Source organism: Nomascus leucogenys, chromosome 14 (assembly GCF_006542625.1).
Source record: "Nomascus leucogenys isolate Asia chromosome 14, Asia_NLE_v1, whole genome shotgun sequence".
Classification (NCBI taxonomy): Eukaryota; Metazoa; Chordata; class Mammalia; order Primates; family Hylobatidae; genus Nomascus; species Nomascus leucogenys.
In genome coordinates this window covers 89,665,803-89,683,510 of record NC_044394.1, presented here as the reverse complement: position 1 = coordinate 89,683,510, position 17,708 = coordinate 89,665,803, and the positions used below count along the sequence as shown (strand labels likewise).

The 17,708-nt window shown below is 50.9% G+C and overlaps 1 protein-coding gene across 1 annotated transcript; it reads left to right on the top strand.

Moving 5' to 3' along the window:
- Positions 1-213: 213 nt before the first annotated feature.
- SLC25A19 (solute carrier family 25 member 19) lies at positions 214-17,611 on the top strand. Its single transcript, XM_003279054.4, has 7 exons — positions 214-309; positions 2,738-2,907; positions 3,079-3,234; positions 5,609-5,779; positions 12,251-12,434; positions 13,104-13,234; positions 16,953-17,611. The coding sequence occupies exons 2-7, from the start codon at positions 2,776-2,778 to the stop codon at positions 17,139-17,141; spliced, it is 963 nt and encodes a 320-aa protein (XP_003279102.2). The 5' UTR covers positions 214-309; positions 2,738-2,775; the 3' UTR covers positions 17,142-17,611.
- Positions 17,612-17,708: the final 97 nt, after the last annotated feature.

Genomic DNA, 17,708 nt, shown 5'->3' with positions numbered 1-17,708 from the left:
TCCTTCTACCGCGTCGGTCGCCCTCGCGCGCCCGCGAGCAGCCGGACTACATCTCCCGGGAGGCTGTGCGCCGTCCAGCGGTCCTGCCCTTGGTCGCGAAGGACTACATTACCCAGTGATACCTTGCGGGAGGCGGTTGCCAGACCTTAAGCGCACAACCATTGGTCCAGCGTCTGGAGGGGAGCTGCACGATGATTGGCCCAGGAGCCCGCCAGTTTCGTCCGAGCTCAGTAGAGTTTTGCTGTTAAGACTGCGCGAGGAGCTACAGAGAGCAGAGCGCGCGGAGCCGGGCCGCACCCGCCGAGCAGTGTGAGTAACCTCTACCTCCGTCCTTCTCGCCGCCCTCTCGGGGACCTACACCCTCGCTCCTCAGGGCGGTCGGAAGGGAGCACACGCACCCGGGCGCTCACGAGGGGGCGGGGACTGTGTACACACGTGTCACACCTGACCCGAGAAGCATCTCCAGGGACACCGGCGGCAGAGCCCCGCGCACGCCCTTGAGCACCTGAGCTCCAGGGTGTCCCCTCGGACTCGAGGAGAAAAAAACACACCCCGAGGCACACGTGGACACCTAGGTACCCACACGGGGACCTCTGCAGAGCTGCTGTGCTGAGCCCCTGGGCGCATGGGCACCCGAACACCAGGAGGAGCCTGCTATGCTCCGGTCTCCTCCTGACAGCGATCCAGGACACCTGCCGCTCGGGCTTCCTCCTCCTTCCTGCCCAGATGGGCAGGAAACTGACGCTGCTCAGTGTGACCTGAGCGGTCCCTGGGTAACCCCTGGAGAGGTTTTGCCTCTCAGTCGCTTGCCGCATGTTTAAACTTCCTCATGGGCGCCTGGGGAGGAGTTCCAGGGTGGGCGAGAGGAGAAAAGGAATTGATGTCTGGGGTGGAGGCTGCCATCCTGTAGGCAGTGTCTCCCCTCCTCCCCCACCCCCATCCCCACTACTACAAGTATTCAAGAACTAGGGTAATTCTGAAGTCTAGTTTTAGGGATTTTTTTTTTTCCGTAACAAATTCAAACAGTATAGAATTATCGACAGGTCTACCTTCCTTCTTCCCTTCCCAGCCCTTCTCCCAGTGATCAGTTACCAACACCTGTTGATGTGGGTGTGGTTACAGACTTCTTTCTATGCTTTATACAACTCTACAGAGTGTATGTAGGTATTACTGTTTTTTTGTTTTTTGTTTTTTGTTTTTACAAAAAAGGAAAAAAGTACCTCTCCTGGAAGGGATGCTTTTTAGCTGAGCTCTGGTGGATGAGAGGAGCTAGCCTTGAAAAAGTGAGTAGGGGCGGAGAGTGGGACTGCATTTCAGACGTAGGGAACTGGAGGAGTAGAGGCAAGGCAGTAGATAGGAGTGCTCGCCGACTGTTCCAGGAACTGGGCAGAAGCAGTCAGACCACTCTGGTTAAGTGAGGGAAGGGGAAGAATGGGCCAGAGTGAGGCTGAAGAGGTCAGTAGGTCTGAGTCAGGGAAGCCCAGGAGTGTCATTTTCTTTTTTGTTTTGTTTTGTTTTGTTTGTTTTTGAGACGGAGTCTCACTCTGTCACCCAGGCTGGAGTGCAATGGCGCAATTTCTGTTCACTGCAACCTCCGCCTCCCAGGCTCACGTGATTCTCCCCCCTCAGCCTCCCGAGTAACTGGGATTACAGGCGTCTGCCACCACACCCAGCTAATTTTTGTATTTTTAGTAGAAACGGGGTTTCACCATGTTGGCCAGGCTGGTCTTGAACTCCTGACCTCAGGCGATCCATCCACCTCGGCCTCCCAAAGTGCTGGGATTAGAGGCATGAGCCACCGCGCCTGGCCAGGAGCATCATTTGCTAGTGTAGCATGGCCCCACTGTGCCAGGGCGCCCTGAGGTGTGTGCAGGAGGGGAAAGGGAAAGGTGAAGGGGCTCAGGGCCCCAGGGCTCTTCCTTTGGACAGTGGGGGATTGTTAAAGAATCCCAATCTCCAGCCCTGCACGTCCTTCAGTCTCTCAGCGTTACACACTTGAGTGGGCTCATTCAGTGAGCAGGAGTTTGCTATAAAGTTGCCAGATGTCTTGGAAAACCAGTTGATCTCTGGGACCAACAAGTGCCTATCAAGCCTGTCCATTCAATTCTCAAATATTATTAAGTACTTACCATGATGGGCTCTATTCCAGGAACCGGAAATTTACGAGTGAACAAATGAGACCAAGACCATGTTTCCACGGGCTTACATTCTAGTCAGGGAGAGAAACAAGGACAAATGTACTGTATAAATAACCCATGGCGTGCCGGGCGCGGTGGCTCATGCATGTAATCTCAACAATTCAGGAGGCTGAGGCAGGAGAATCACTTGAGCCCAGGAGTTCAAGGCTACAGTGAGTTATGATGGCACCACTGCATTCCAGCCTGGGCAACAGAGTGAGACCCTGTCTCTAAAAAAGTAAACAAATATGCCATAGTAATAAGTACTGTAAAGAGGAATATAACAAGTGCTATTTTATTTTATTTTTAAATTTTTGTATTTTTTGTAGAGTTGGGGTTTTGCAATGTTGCCGAGACTGGTCTTGAACTCCTGAGCTCAAGCAATCCGCCCACCTCGTCCTCCCAAAGTGCTGGGATACAGGCATGAGCCGCTGTGCCCAGCCCAAAAATGAGTGCTATTTTAGACAGTCTAGTCAGGGAGGGCTGCTCTGAGGAGGTGATATTTGAGCAGAGACTGTAAGAAACTTGCCTGGTGTTTATTCCATATCTCTTGTATTTAGCTTGATACTGATGGACATTGTGTGGGCCAGAGGCAGGGATGGTTGGCTATGACCCCGAACCAGATGGCAGGAATAACACCAAGTTCCAGGTGGCAGTGGCTGGGTCTGTGTCTGGACTTGTCACTCGGGCGCTGATCAGTCCCTTTGACGTCATCAAGATCCGTTTCCAGGTACTCTTCCCCTTTTTCCATGCAATGGACTGGAGGACAAGTTCAGTCTTTCTTCAAAAGCAGTTCCTAAAACTTGGAATTCTATCCAGAAAAAGGGCTTGCCTTTCTGAAAGTTCCCCTTCACATTCCAGCCCACCCCGCTGTCCTGACCTTTTTTATTTTGATTCCCAGCTTCAGCACGAGCGCCTGTCTCGCAGTGACCCCAGCGCAAAGTACCATGGCATCCTCCAGGCCTCTAGGCAGATTCTGCAGGAGGAGGGGCCGACAGCTTTCTGGAAAGGACACATCCCAGCTCAGATTCTCTCCATAGGCTATGGAGCTGTCCAAGTAGGTGGCAGGGGACCTGGCCAGGCCTCTGGGGTCACGTTGCTCAATGGAGGAGCAGAGGGAGGGTGAGGCAAGCAGGAATGCCACGCAGGACAGGACGGAAGAGGCAGGCCCCACACTTCCCACCTGCCTCATCCAGGCGCCTTCCTGACCAGCGGTACCGTAGGCATTCCCCTCCCCCATGTCCCCGCGTCTATCCTGTGTGACTTAGGTGTTGCATCTTGGAGACTGATTTGATGTCATGCCTTCTGTGAGGCTTGGCAGGACAAGGACAGCACTAATGCATTTCAATTTTTGAAATACCACCTTCACATATGTGGTTCATCTGAATTTCACCGCACCGGCGCGAGGAGGGCAGGATAGGTGTCCTGTGGATCTCAGGGAGGAGAAGTCAGTTGTCCGAGGCCACACAGCCTGCACATGGCGGGGCTAGGGTTAGAACTCACGCTTCGTTCAGTGGAGCACCAGTATAGTCCTAGTGCATAGCATGTGATTTTATGCAGTAGACGTGGTAAGAACCAGCCCTGTACAGTGCCAACCATGGGCCAGGCCCCTGTTGGAAGCACTTCACATACACTCTGTCACAGCAGTCCTTAAGGTAGGGGCTGTTGTCCCTCCCATGTCATGCATGAGAAGACTGAGGTGGACAGAGCTTACATAATTAACCCAACCAAAGTCACTGGCTAGGAAATGGCAGAGCCACGACCCCCACCTAGGCAGCTAGTGCCAGAGATGTCCCTGCCTACTCTTCCTGTGACATCACAGTGACCACCCAAGTCAGGTGCTTACTGGCTGGGCATGCCCTGCGATCCTGTCTCTGTACTTGTCTGCAAACAGATATTGCAGCATGATGAATAAATACAGCAACAGGATAGTCTCACGAAGCCAGGCGTGGGCCGGACTCAGTGGCTCACACCTGTAATCCCAGCACCTGAACCCAGGAGGTGGAGGTTGCAGTGAGCCACGATCATGCCACTGCACTTCATCCTGGGTGACACAGCCAGACCCTGTCTCAAAAAAAGAAAAGAAGCCAGGCCATCTTCAGTTGGCTGAAGGAAGATCTGAGCATAGCCCTGCTATAGTGGCTCACACCTGTAATCCCATCACTTTGGGAGGCTGAGGTGGGAGGATGGCTTGAGCTCAGGAGTTTGAGACCAGCCTGGGCAACATAGCGAGACCTCCTCTCTACTAAAAATAAAAAAAAAAAAATAGCCAGTTATGGTGGTATAGGCCTATAGTCCCAGCTATTCCAGAGGCAGGAGAATAATTTGAGCTAGAGAAGTCAAGGCTGCTGTGAACTATGATCGAGCCACTGCACTCTAGCCTGGGCAACTGAGCACGACCTTGCCTCAAAAAGCAAAACAGGGCCAAGCTCGGTGGCTCATGTGTGTAATCCCAGCACTTTGGGGGCCCAAGGCGGGCAGATCGCTTGAGCTCAGGAGTTTGAGACCAGCCTTGGCAACATAGTGAAACCCTGGTTCCACAAAAAATACCAAAATTAGCTGGACACGGTGGCATGAGCCTGTAGCCCTAGCTACTTGAGGGGTTGAGGTGGGAGGATCACTGGAGCCCGGGAGGTTGAGGCTGCAGTGAGCCGTGTTCGTGCCACCGTACTCCAGCCTGGGTGACAGAGCGACACTCTTGTCTCTAAACACAAAAACAAGAAAACAAAGATCTGAACGTAAGGGGGTCACCCTGTGGAACATGCTCCCAAAAGAATCTGCCCCAGAAAAGAATAATTCTCGGACAGTGCCACCGCCAGCTGCACTGAAGGAGTCCCTGCAGGAATCAGAGCGTGGCCCTCTTTCCCAGTTCTTAGAAAACTAAGTTAGCCAGTGACATTTTCTGATATACATTGTTCTCATGTATCTTTTTTATTTTTTCTTGAGACGGAGTCTCACTCAGTCGCCCAGGCTGGAGTGCAATGGTGTGATCTCGGCTCACTGCAACCTCCGCCTCCCAGGTTCAAGCGATTCTTCTGCCTCAGCCTCCCAAATACCTGGGGTTACAGGCCCACGCCACCATGCCTGGCTAATTTTTGTATTTTTGGTAGAGACGGGGTTCCACCATATTGGCCAGGCTGGTCTCCAACTTCTGACCTCGTGATCTGCCCGCCTCAGCCTCCCAAAGTGCTGGGATTACAGGCGTGAGCCACTGCGCCCAGCCCCCATATATCTTCTTAACCCTCTGAGTGTCTGACTCTACTCAAGTATCAGATGGTGTCTGAGTTTTGCATGGAATGTTGTGGTTCCTGACCTTTTCCTCGCCCCGCCAACCTGGGCCCCAGCCGGGTCACGGGTGATGTATTTGGGGAGTATTTGGTCCTCGCCCTCATCCTTTGGGCTGTCAGTGACTTCTTCACTTACTCTTGCAGTTCTTGTCGTTTGAAATGCTGACGGAGCTGGTCCACAGAGGCAGCGTGTACGACGCCCGGGAATTCTCAGTGCACTTTGCGTGTGGTGGCCTGGCTGCCTGTACGGCCACCCTCACTGTGCACCCCGTGGATGTTCTGCGCACCCGCTTTGCAGCTCAGGGCGAGCCCAAGGTGAGTGGCCAGGGGCCAGACCAGGGGAACCCAAATAAGGAAGGTGTTGTCACAGGGGTTGTATTCTTTATTATTTATTTATTTATTTATTTATTTATTTATTCATTTATTTTTGTTTTGTTTTGTTTTGTTTGAGATGGAGTCTCGCTTTGTCGTCCAGGCTGGAGTGCAGTGGTGCAATCTTGGCTCACTGCGAGCTCTGCCTCCCGAGTTCAAGCGATTCTCCTGCCTCAGCCTCCCAAGTAGCTGGGACTACAGGCACCTGCCACCACGCCCGGCTAATTTTTTTTGTATTTTTAGTAGAGATGGGGTTTCACCATGTTAGCCAGGATGGTCCTGATCTCCTGACCTCATGATCTGCCTGCCTCGGTCTCCCAAAGTGCTGGGATTACAGGCATAAGCCACCGCGCCCGGCCTATTTTTTATTTATTTATTTATTTTGAGACGGAGTCTTGCTCTGTTGCCAGGCTCCGTGGAGTGTAGTGGTGCGATCTATTTTTTTCGTAAGCATGTTTTTTTTTTTTAAATATATAATTTTTTTTTTTTTTTTTTTTTTTTGAGAGACAGAGTCTCGCTCTTATTGCCCAGGCTGGAGTGCAATGGCCAGATCTCGGCTCACTGCAACCTCTGCCTCCTGGGTTCAAGCAGTTCTCCTGCCTCTGCCTCCCAGTAGCTGGGATTACAGGTGCCTGCCATCACGCCCAGCTATTTTTTGTACTTTTAGTAGAGATGGAGTTTCGCCATGTTAGCAGGCTGGTCTTGAACTCCTGACCTCAGGTGATCCACCCGCCTCGGCCTCCCATAGTGCTAGGATTACAGGCGTGAGCCACTGCGCCTGGCCTATATATATATTTTTTGAGACAGTGTCTTGTTTTGTTGCCTAGGCTGCAGTGCAGTGGCACGATCACTGCTCACTGAAGCCTCGACCTCCTGGGATCAAGTGATCCTTCTGCCTCAGCCTCCCCAGTAGCTGAGACTACACCTGGCTAAGTTTTATATTTTTTTAGAGACGGGGTTTCGTCATGTTGCCCAGGCTGGTCTCGAACTCTTGAGCTCAAGCCGTCTGCCCGCCTCGGCCTCCCAAAATGCTGGGATTACAGACATGAGCTGCCGCACTCGGCAGAGGTTGAGTTCTTGTCCTTGCAGAAAGCAAAGCTGGGAGAGGTTCGGGTTTTCAGTTTGTCTGGCAGTCAGTTTGTAAAACCCATGACTGTGGGCAGCACCGTGCGGGGTGCTCTATGCCCCTGCCTCAGAGGAGCTCACAGCCTCCCTGGAAGACAGAACCTACTGGTATGAAACAGAACAAATAAATACCCAGCAGCGGGCTGGATCAAGGACTGCATCTGGGCAAGTGGGACTTGAGAACTTACTGCTGGATTATTATGAGAGTGTCTTTGTTTTTTTGTTTGTTTGTTTGGTTGGTTTTTTGAGACAGTCTCACTTTGTTGCACAGGCTGGAGTGCAGTGCGGCAATCTCAGCTCACCGTAACCTCTTGTCTCCTGGGTTCAAGCGATTCTCCTGTCTCAGCCTCCTGAGTAGCTGGGATTATAGGCACGTGCCACCATGTCCGGCTAATTTTTATATTTTTCATAGAGACAGGGTTTCACCAAGTCGGCCAGGCTGGTCTCAAACTCTTGACCTCAGGTGATACCCCGGCCTCGGTCTCCCAGAGTGCTGGGATTCCAGGCATGAGCCACTGCGCCCGGTCAATTGCGAGTGTCTTTGGTTTCCACCAAGAGTGGGGTGGTGGAAATGGGATAGACTCAAGGAAGAATTTACTGAGTGAAAACATGGGATTAAGTCCTGAAATAGACCTCCCCACCATAATCTCTGTTTTCTGGACATGTTTAAGAATAGCATTATATGTGTGTGTGTCTGTGTGTTCTCAATCAAGAAAGAATAATTTTATTGTTATCATTTATATATATATATATTTCGAGATAGGGTCTTGATCTGTCACCCAGGCTGGAGTACAATGGCTGCAATAGCTTGCTGCAGCTTCCAACTCCTGGGCTCAAGCAATCTTCCTGCCTCAGCCTCTCAAGTAGCTAAGACCACAGGTGTGTGCCACCACACCTCACTAATTTTTTATTTTTTAATTTTTTGTAGGGGCAGGGTCTCATTATGTTGCTCAGGCTCAGGCTGGTCTTGAACCCCTGGTTGTTTTTTGTTTTTTGTTGTTGTTGTTATTTGTTTGTTTTTGAGACGGAGTATGGCTCTGTCGCCCAGGCTGGAGTGCAGTGGCACAATCTCAGCTCATTGCGACCGCCTCCCAGATTCAAGTGATTCTCATGCCTCAGCCTCCCAAGCAGCTGGGACTACAGGTCCGCTACCATGCCCGGCTAATTTTTTTTTATTTTTTAATTTTTTTTCAGATGAAGTCTCACTCTGTCGCAGAGGCTGCAAGCTACACCCCCCGGTTTCAAGTGATTCTCCTGCCTCAGCCTCCCAAGTAGCTGGGATGACAAGCGCCCACCACTGCGCCTGGCTAATTTTTATATTTTTAGTAGAAACGGGGTTTGCCATGTTGGCCAGGCTGGTCTTAAACTCCTGACCTTGTGATACACCCATCTCTGCCTCCCAAAGTGCTGAGATTACAGGCGTGGGCCACCGCGCCTGGCCATGCCCGGCTAATTTTTATATTTTTAGTAGAGGCTGGTCTGGAACTGCTGGCCTCTAGTGATCCGCCCACCTGAGCCTCCCAAAGTGCTGGGATTACAGGCATGAGTCACCATGCCTGGTCTTTTTTTCTTTATTTTTAAGGCAGAGTCTCACTCTGTTATCCAGGCTGAAGTATAGGGGTATGATTACAGCTCACTGCAGCCTCCACCTCCTGGGGTCGAGCAATCCTCCCACCTCAGCCTCCCAAGTAGCTGGGACCATAAGCACTCGATACCACACCTGGCTAATTTTTGTGTTTTTTGTAGAGATGGAGTTTCACCATGTTGCCCAGGCTGTTCTCGAACTCCTAGGCTCAAGAGATCCTCCAGCCTTGGCCTCCCAAAGTGCTGCGATTACAAGGCTGAGCCACCAGACCTGGCTTAGAAACAATAATTTTTCCACTGTCTCAACTCTGCTTTAGGATACTGTTAGTGGGAAAGGAAGGATACTTTGTTTAAGAGTTTGATGTGGGCAACATGGGTCTCTACAAAATACAAAAAAATTAGCCAGGCATGGTGGTGTGCACCTGTAGTCCCAGCTACTTGGAAGATTGAGTTGAGAGGGTTGCTTGAGCCTGGGGAGTGAGCCATGATTGCACCATTGCACTCCAGCCCAGGCGACAAAGTGAGATATCCTGTCTCAAAAAAAAAAACAAAGAATTGGGCTGGGTGCGGTGGCTCACGCCTGTAATCCCAGCACTTTGGGAGGCCGAGGCGGGCGGATCACGAGGTCAGGAGATCGAGATCATCCTGGCTAACGTGGTGAAACCCCGTCTCTACTAAAAATACAAAAAAAAATTAGCTGGGCGTGGTGGCGGGCGCCTGTAGTCCCAGCTACTCAGGAGGCTGAGGCAGGAGAATGGCATGAACCCAGGAGGCAGAGCTTGCAGTGAGCCGAGATCGCGCCACTGCACTCCAGCCTGGGTCACAGAGTGAGACTCCATCCCAAAAAAAAAAAAAAAAAGAATTTGATCTGGACCAGTGCAGAATAATGTGGATTCAGTTCTGCCAGTTCTTTGTATTGGTTGGGGTGCAGATCCTGGTGGGGAGGCCCTTTTGTTTCGGAGACAGCCTCATGCCTTTTTTTGGTTGAGAAGGGCAAAGTCCCCTGGGAACAGTCTGAAGGAAAAGGATTGAGGCAGGATCGTGTCCATGGAAGTTGAAATCCACTAAGGAATATGTCACAACTCACCTGCCAAAAAAAAAGAAAAAGAAAACCATTGTAGGCCAGGCGCAGTGGCTCATGCCCGTAATCCCAGCACTTTGGGAGGCCGAGGCGAGTGGATCACTTCAGGTCAGGAGTTTGAGACCAGCCTGGCCAACATGGTGAAACCCCGTCTCTACTAAAAATACAAAAATGAGCTGAGCATGGTAACACGCCTGTAATCCCAGCTACTCAAGAGGCTGAGGCAAGAGAATTGCTTCAACCCAGGAGGTGGAGGTGTGGCAAGCTGAGATTGTACCACTGCACTGTAGCCTGGGCAACAGAGCAAAACTCCATCTAAAAGAAAAAAGATAACAATTGGGGCATAAGAGCTCAATTGCTCTGTGTGATAACTCAGTAGAAAATTGGAGGTTTGGGATGACAGTCCTTGCAGGGAAATGCAATGAGGGACCCTAGGAACTGAAAGCAGAAATGGCGGAGAAGGTGTTTACAGATAGAGAGCACAGACCAACCTCAGCAGCGTGGTAGCCGCAGAGCTGAGGCAGAGATGGCTGCTGACAGTCCAGCTTTCCTGCTCTGGGTCTGCCATAATCCTCCTGTGTTTCTTTCCAACCTTCAGTAAAAGTCTGTGAGGAGGAAGAAGTGAAGAAAATATTAAGAAAAGAGAATGAGCCGGGCATGGTGGTATGGACCTATTGTCTCAGCTATTTGGGAGGCTGAGGCAGGAGGTTTGCTGGAGCCCATGAGTTCAAGGCTGCAGTGTGTTATGATTGCGCCTGTGAATGGCCACTGCACTATAGCCTAGATGACATAGCGGGACCCCCATCTCTTTATTATTTAAAAATAAAAAAAAAATTTTTTTTTTGACTGGGCACAGTGGTTCACGCCTGTAATCCCAACAATTTGGGAGGCCAAGGCGGGCGGATCCTGAAGTCAGGAGATCGAGACCATCCTGGCTAACACGGTGAAACCCTGTCTCTACTAAAAATACAAAAAATTAGCCGGGCGTGGTGGTGGGCGCCTGTAGTCCCAGCTACTCGGGAGGCTGAGGCAGGAGAATGGCATGAACCTGGGAGGCGGAGCTTGCAGTGAGCCAAGATCGTGCCACTGCACTCCAGCCTGGGCAACAGAGCAAGACTCCATCTCAAAATAAATAAATATATATATATATATATATATATTTTTTAGGCCAGGTGTGGTGGCTCACGCCTGTAATCCCAACACTTTGGGAGGCTGAGGCAGGCAGATCACCTAAGTCAAGAGTTCAAAACCAGCCTGGCCAACATGATGAAACCCCATCTCTACTAAAAATACAAAAATTAGTTGGGCATGGTGGCAGGTGCCTGTAATCACAGCTACTGGGGGGGAGGGGGGCTGAGGCACGACAATCGCTTGAACCTGGGAGGTGGGGGCTGCAGTGAGCCAAGATTGTGCCGCTGCACTCCAGCCTAGGCAACATAGCAAGACTTCGTCTAAAAAAAAAAAAAAAAAGATAATAGCATATTACCTCTAGCTTAAACTATTGACATGTTGGATTTTAGATTCTAGAATGATCAGAGAATATCTGGTCATGAAAGTGAGGGGAAGAGACCTGGTTAAAACCTACAGGACTCTCCACCTGCCTTAAGACTAGTCACAACCATATTGTAAACCTGATCTTGAAAGATAAAAGATTTTGCAACATGTAAGATGTATCAAGGTTACAAAGACAGTTCTTCATGAATTATAATTTAAAAAAATACCAGCCGCTCCCTGATTCCGATCCCCAGAGGCGACTACTTTTAATACTTATAGTTGTTTCTTTGATTATTTCCTTCCGTAATTCTAAGTAACATGCTTGGCCGGGTGCAGTGGCTCACGCCTGTAATCCCAGCACTTTGGGAGGCCAAGGAGGAAGGATCACTTGAGGTCAGGAGTTCGAGACCAGTTTGGGCAATACAGCAAGACCTCCTCTCTACTTTATTTTTATTATTTATTTATTTATTTAATTTATTTTTGTTTTTGAGACAGTCTCCGCCTGTCACCCAGGTTGGAGTGCTGTGGTACAATCTCAGCTTGCTGCAACCTCCGCCTCCCAGGTTCAAGCAATTCTTGTGCCTCAGCCTCCCAAGAAGCTGGGATTACAGGCATGAGCCACCACCCCCAGCTAATTTTTGTATTTTTAGTAGAGACGGGCTTTCACTGTGTTGGCCAGGCTGGTCTCAAACTCCTGGCCTCAAGTGATCTGCCTGCCTCAGCCTCCCCAGAGTGCTGGGATTACAGGTGTGAGCCACCGCGCCCGGCCGCACCTTCCTGTTTTAACAGCTGCACTATGTTCTTGTGAGCTGGTGTCCCATAATTCATGTAACCATCACCCACAGATGGACGTCGCATCTTTAGCTCTTCCCCAGCACGCTGCAGTGACTCTTGGACACATACTTTTGTGCACACCTGTGGATATAACAGTGGTATACATGTGTAGAAGGGGGAGTTTCTGGAAAATGCCATCCTTCGAATCTCTGTCCAGCATTTCCCTTGACTGTCTTCCTGGCAGGAGTTTCGCCCCTGGTAGCTGGTATTTTAGGCAAGGGGACAGAGCTATGATGGGCTGTTCCAGGGCTAAAACCACTTCACTGAGCTCATTCAAAGTGCGTGTGTGTGTCCAGGTCTATAATACGCTGCGCCACGCCGTGGGGACCATGTATAGGAGCGAAGGCCCCCAGGTTTTCTACAAAGGTTTGGCCCCCACCTTGATCGCCATCTTCCCCTATGCCGGGCTGCAGTTCTCCTGCTACAGCTCCTTGAAGCACGTGTACAAGTGGGCCATACCAGCCGAAGGAAAGAAAAATGGTGAGGCAGCCCTCACACGAGAGGGAACCCTCCCACCCCAGCCGCCAGAACGCCCCCTTCCAAATCACGAAGCAGCTAAAGTTCTCCTGTCCGAATCGAAGACCGTGGGTCTCTGTACCTGGCTCTGTAATGTGGCAAACAAAACAACTGCAGCTGCTTGGAGAGGACTTGATTTCTTCCAGCTCCTGCCACACCCATCACTGGCATTACTGAAATTTACTTCCAGTGATTGGTCATGGTTTTCACTTTTGTCAGAAGTCCAAATTGCAAATTGCTTGTTTTTTGGTTGAGGTTCTTCGGTTGCTTTTTCCAGGCAGGGAGAGTGGGAGGTGGGGACAGGGGGAGGCTGGGGAGGGGTGGGGCATCCTGGTCCCTCTCCAGCCCTGAACTGAGTCATGCTGCAGAGCCTGAGGCCCATGTTGCCTCCAGCTGGGGGACTGCGGCCTCCAGCCCTTCCAGCCTGGATCACTCCACCAGAAGTGGCTGTGTCTGGCTCTTCTCCCCCTAGATTACATTCCTTTTTGGAATGGGAGGACCAGTGGAGGTCAGATAGCAGTGCGCTTGTGGGGTTTGGTTTGTGGTGTAGGATTAGCCCTGATGCCTTTTAAGTTGTCACCCATAGACTGTGTTTCTCTCATCTGTTCTCCCAATCCCACTTCTCTGGTTCAGAGAACCTCCAAAACCTGCTTTGTGGCAGTGGAGCTGGTGTCATCAGCAAGACCCTGACATATCCGCTGGACCTCTTCAAGAAGCGGCTCCAGGTTGGCGGGTTTGAGCACGCCAGGGCCGCCTTTGGCCAGGTGAGCCGTTCACTCGCAGGCAGACAGCTCCGACCCCTGCCATCACTGGGCACATGAGGGAACCCGGAGTCACCTCCTACCCATTGGGCAACATCACCCCTGGCCATGGCCCCTTCACCTCCATTCCATCCCTTGAGATCCCCAAGCATGTGGGAAAGCTGCATGCAAGCCCTGGGTCCTGAGCACTGTGGAAGGATCTGGGCCAAGGACATACAGTGTCTGCTCTTTTTTTTTTTTTTTCCTTTAAAATAGAGGCAGGGTCTCACTCTGTTTCCCAGGCTGGTCTTGAACACTCCTGACTCCACCTCCCAAAGTGCTGGGATAACAGGTGTGAGCCACTGCACCTAGCACAGTTTCTGCTCTTAAAACATGTCCTGGCCGGGCGCGGTGGCTCATACCTGTAATCCCAGCACTTTGGGAGGCCAAGGCGGGTGGATCACGAGGTCAGGAGATCGAGACCATCCTGGCTAACGCAGTGAAAGCCCATCTCTACTAAAAAAAATATATATATATACAAAAAAACTAGCCAGGCGTGGTGGCCGGCACCTGTAGTCCCAGCTGCTCAGGAGGCTGAGGCAGGAGAATGGCGTGAACCCGGGAGGCGGAGCTTGCAGTGAGCTGAGATTGCGCCACTGCACTCCAGCCTGGGCAACAGAGCGAGACTCCATCTCAAAAAAAAAAAAAAAACATGTCCAGAGGCTGGGCGTGGGCGTGGTGGCTCACGCCTGTAATCCCAACATTTTGGGAGGCTGAGGCCAGTGGATCACCTGAGGTCAGGAGTTCCAGACCAGCCTGATCAACATAGTGAAACCCCGTTTCTACTAAAAATATAAAAATTAGCTGGGCATGGTGGTGGGCGCCTGTAGTCCCAGCTACTTGGGGGGCTGAAACAGGAGAATCGCTTGAACCTGGGAGGTGGATGTTACAGTGAGCCACGACCGCACCACTGCACTCCAGCCTGCGCAACAGAGCAAGGAAGGTCCCCAAATATTAAAGAACACAGAAAAGGGGTTTTGCTGTAGCTGTTCTGGAATGGGGTGAATTTGAGCAACTAAGTTATATATATGTATTTTTTTGTGTTTTTTTTTTTGTTTTTGTTTTTGTTTTGAAACAGAGTTGCTCTTGTTGCCCAGCCTGGAGTGCAATGGCGTGATCTCAGCTCACTGCAACCTCTGCCTACCAGGTTCAAGCGATTCTCCTGCCTCAGCCTCCCAAGTAGCTGGGATTATAGGCACGTGCCACCACGCCCAGCTAATTTTTTGTATTTTTAGTAGAGACAGGTTTCACCATGTTAGCCAGGCTGGTCTCGAATTCCTGACCTCAGGTGATCCACCTTCCTCGGCCTCCCAAAGTGCTGGGATTACAGGCATGAGCCACTGTGCACAGCCATATATATATGTATTTTTGAGATGGAGTCTCGCTCTTTTGCCCAGGCTGGAGTGCGGTGGTGTGATCTCAGCTCACTGCAGCCTCCGCCTCCCTGGTTCAAGTGATTCTCCTGCCTTAGCCTCCAAGTAGCTGGGATTACAGGCGCCCACCACCATGTCCTAATTTTTGTATTTTTAGAAGAGACAGGATTTCACCATATGAGACAGGGTTTCACCACGTTGGCCAAGGTGGTCTTGAACCCCTGACCTCAGTTGATGCATCTGCCTCAGCCTCCCAAAGTGCTGGGATTATAGGCATGAGCCGCCACACCCGGGCCTCAGTTGTATTTTATGTGCACTAGGAGAGTTGGCCATTCAGAGAAGCCCCATGCTAGGTCATGTTGTACTCTTAGTAGTCACTCCTCCGTTGCTCAGATTTTTACATACTCCCTTTCTTTTGGTCATCAATGGGTAGGGTTAGGGGTAGGGTAAGGATGGGCAATTCCAGGGCTTTCCCCTCTGTATCCTGGGAACCTGAGATGTGGAGGCGTGAAAAAATATGCCTGACAATGTCAAAGGAGAGGGATGGCATGGAATGGGAGGCAAGGTAGGGAGACAGCATTCCTTCCTTGGGGGAAGAGAAAGAGTTGGGTTTATAGTTATAATGCATTTTCTTTGTAGGAAACTTTAGAAAATTTAGATAGACAAAAAGACCAAGCCAGCTGCAGTGGATCACTCCTGTGATCCCAACACTTTGGGAGGCCAAATGGGAAGATCAGTTGAGGCCAGGAGCTTGAAACCAGCACGGTCAACATAGCAAGACCCCATCTCTATAAAAGAAAAATTAAAAAAATTAGCCGGGCATGGTGATGTGTACCTTTAGTTCCAGCTACTGGAGAGGCTGAGGCAGAATTGCTTGAGCCCTGGAGTTCGAGGCTGCAGTGAGCTATGATCACACCACTGCACACCATCTTGGGCGACAGAGTGAGACTCTGTCTCAAAAAAAAAAACAAAAAACAAAAATCCCTTGTAATTTCACTACCACAGATAACCACATGGAACCTTTCAGTGTAGTTTTCTTTCTTTTCATAAATACACATGTACATTTTAACAAAAATAGGGATACACTGTATACAAGGTTTGTAACCTCCCTTTTCCACTTACCAACTTGTCCTGAAGGGAGAGTTTGTTTTCTTTTCTTTCTTTCTTTTTTTAAATGGGATATCACTCTGTTGCTTAGGCTGGTCTCGAACTCCTGGGCTCAAGCGATCCTCCCCTCTCAGCCTCCCAAGTAGCTGGGACTGCAGGCATGCACCACTGCACCTAGCATGAAGGGACAGTTTGAATTTGGACAGGGAGCGATGGTGAGAGCCCAGGATGGCAGAGGGAGGCCTTGCTGGTAACGAAGACTAGTGTAATCCAGTTTGGCCGGAGGTGGGAAGGGTGCGTGGGAGGACCAGTGGAGGTCAGATCAGGGAGGGAAATCAAGGCCGAATGGTGCAGTTCCTTGAATGGCAGATCTTGGGGTTTGGACTTGATTTCTCATGATGTCATCACTAGGAGTTACTGCAGCTTTTGGAGGGAAGCCAGGCCTGAGGAGGGCTGTGCCTGGGGATGAATGTCTGGCAGCAGTGTGTGAGGTCAGCAGGAGAGGGGGAGGCTGGAGGCAGGGAGGCCCGGCTGAGAGCTACTGAGGGCCAGGTTCAGATCTGCTGCCCAAGGGGGATCAGGTGGGATGGGATGAAGGGTCAGAGACGCCTCTGGGAAGAGGTTCTGGAGCCACTGCTGGATCCTTTGGAGCCACAGGCAGCCGTTCTTCCTGGGCAGGAAGGAGCTCTGTCCAGCTGCTGATTTCTAGGCCTGTCATCTGTTCAGTCTTAACCCAATTACAGTAGAAAGAATGAGATTAATTTATTTGCTATTTTGAGCTGGGCATGGTTGTCCATGCCTGTAATCCCAGCACACTGGGAGGCTGAAGCAGGTGGATCACCTGAGGTCAGGAGTTCAAGACCAGCCTGGCCAACATAGCGAAACTGCATCTCTACTAAAAATACAAAAAATTAGCTGGGCATGGTGGTGTGTGCCTGTAATCCCAGCTACTCAGGAGGCTGAGGCAGGAGAATCACTTGAACCTAGGAGGCGGAGGCTACAATGAGCCAAGATTGTGCCACTGCATTCCAGCCTGGGCAACAGAGTGAGACTGCCTCAATGAAAAAATAAAACAAAAATATTTGCTATTTTGCATTCATTCCTTTGTCCAGCAAGTACTTCTTAAGAGCTGTGATGTGCCAGGGGCTGTGTTGACAGGAGCAGAGCGGACATCCATATTTTCATTCCTTTCCTCTCCCCAGGTGCGGCAATACAAGGGCCTCATGGATTGTGCCAAGCAGGTGCTGCAAAAGGAAGGCGCCCTGGGCTTCTTCAAGGGCCTGTCCCCCAGCTTGCTGAAGGCTGCCCTCTCCACGGGCTTCATGTTCTTCTGGTATGAATTCTTCTGTAATGTCTTCCACTGCATGAACAGGACAGCCAGCCAGCGCTGAGCGCAGGAAGGACCCCAGGTCTTCCCTGGAGGCAGCCTCCTGAAGGAAGGAAGATTCAGTCTCCACTGAGAGATGCCGCCTGGCCCTTCCTTGTGGGCCAGCTGCCCCGAGCGGGGTGGCAGCCTTGAACCCACCCGGCTGGGACGCCACCAGAAGGTCCAGGGCTCTCCCCATGAGAGAATCAGAGGGAATGCAGGACGTGGTCTACGGTGAACCAATGACACAGCGAGAAGGAGCAGGAAGTTGCTGTTTCTCCTCTGACCAGCCCACACTCCAAAGGAAACAGACGCCATCCTACACCTGTCAGCCCTGTCCGCCAGGAGAACAGAACGCTCCTGGTCTGGATGGGGCTGCTGCTTGAGTGCAGAGGGCTGCGGTAGGCCCTTTGCAGGAGTCAGGTCCCTATACTTGGCCTGTTTTTCCCAACCTATTTAATAGACATTAAAGCTAAACGCACATTCCTTATCTTACTCCATCTCCCTTGGCACATCTGCCTACTCACTTAGTATGAGGGAAAGGACTCCTGCCTTCCTCAAATCCCATGTTCTCCATAGCGGCAGCCCTTCG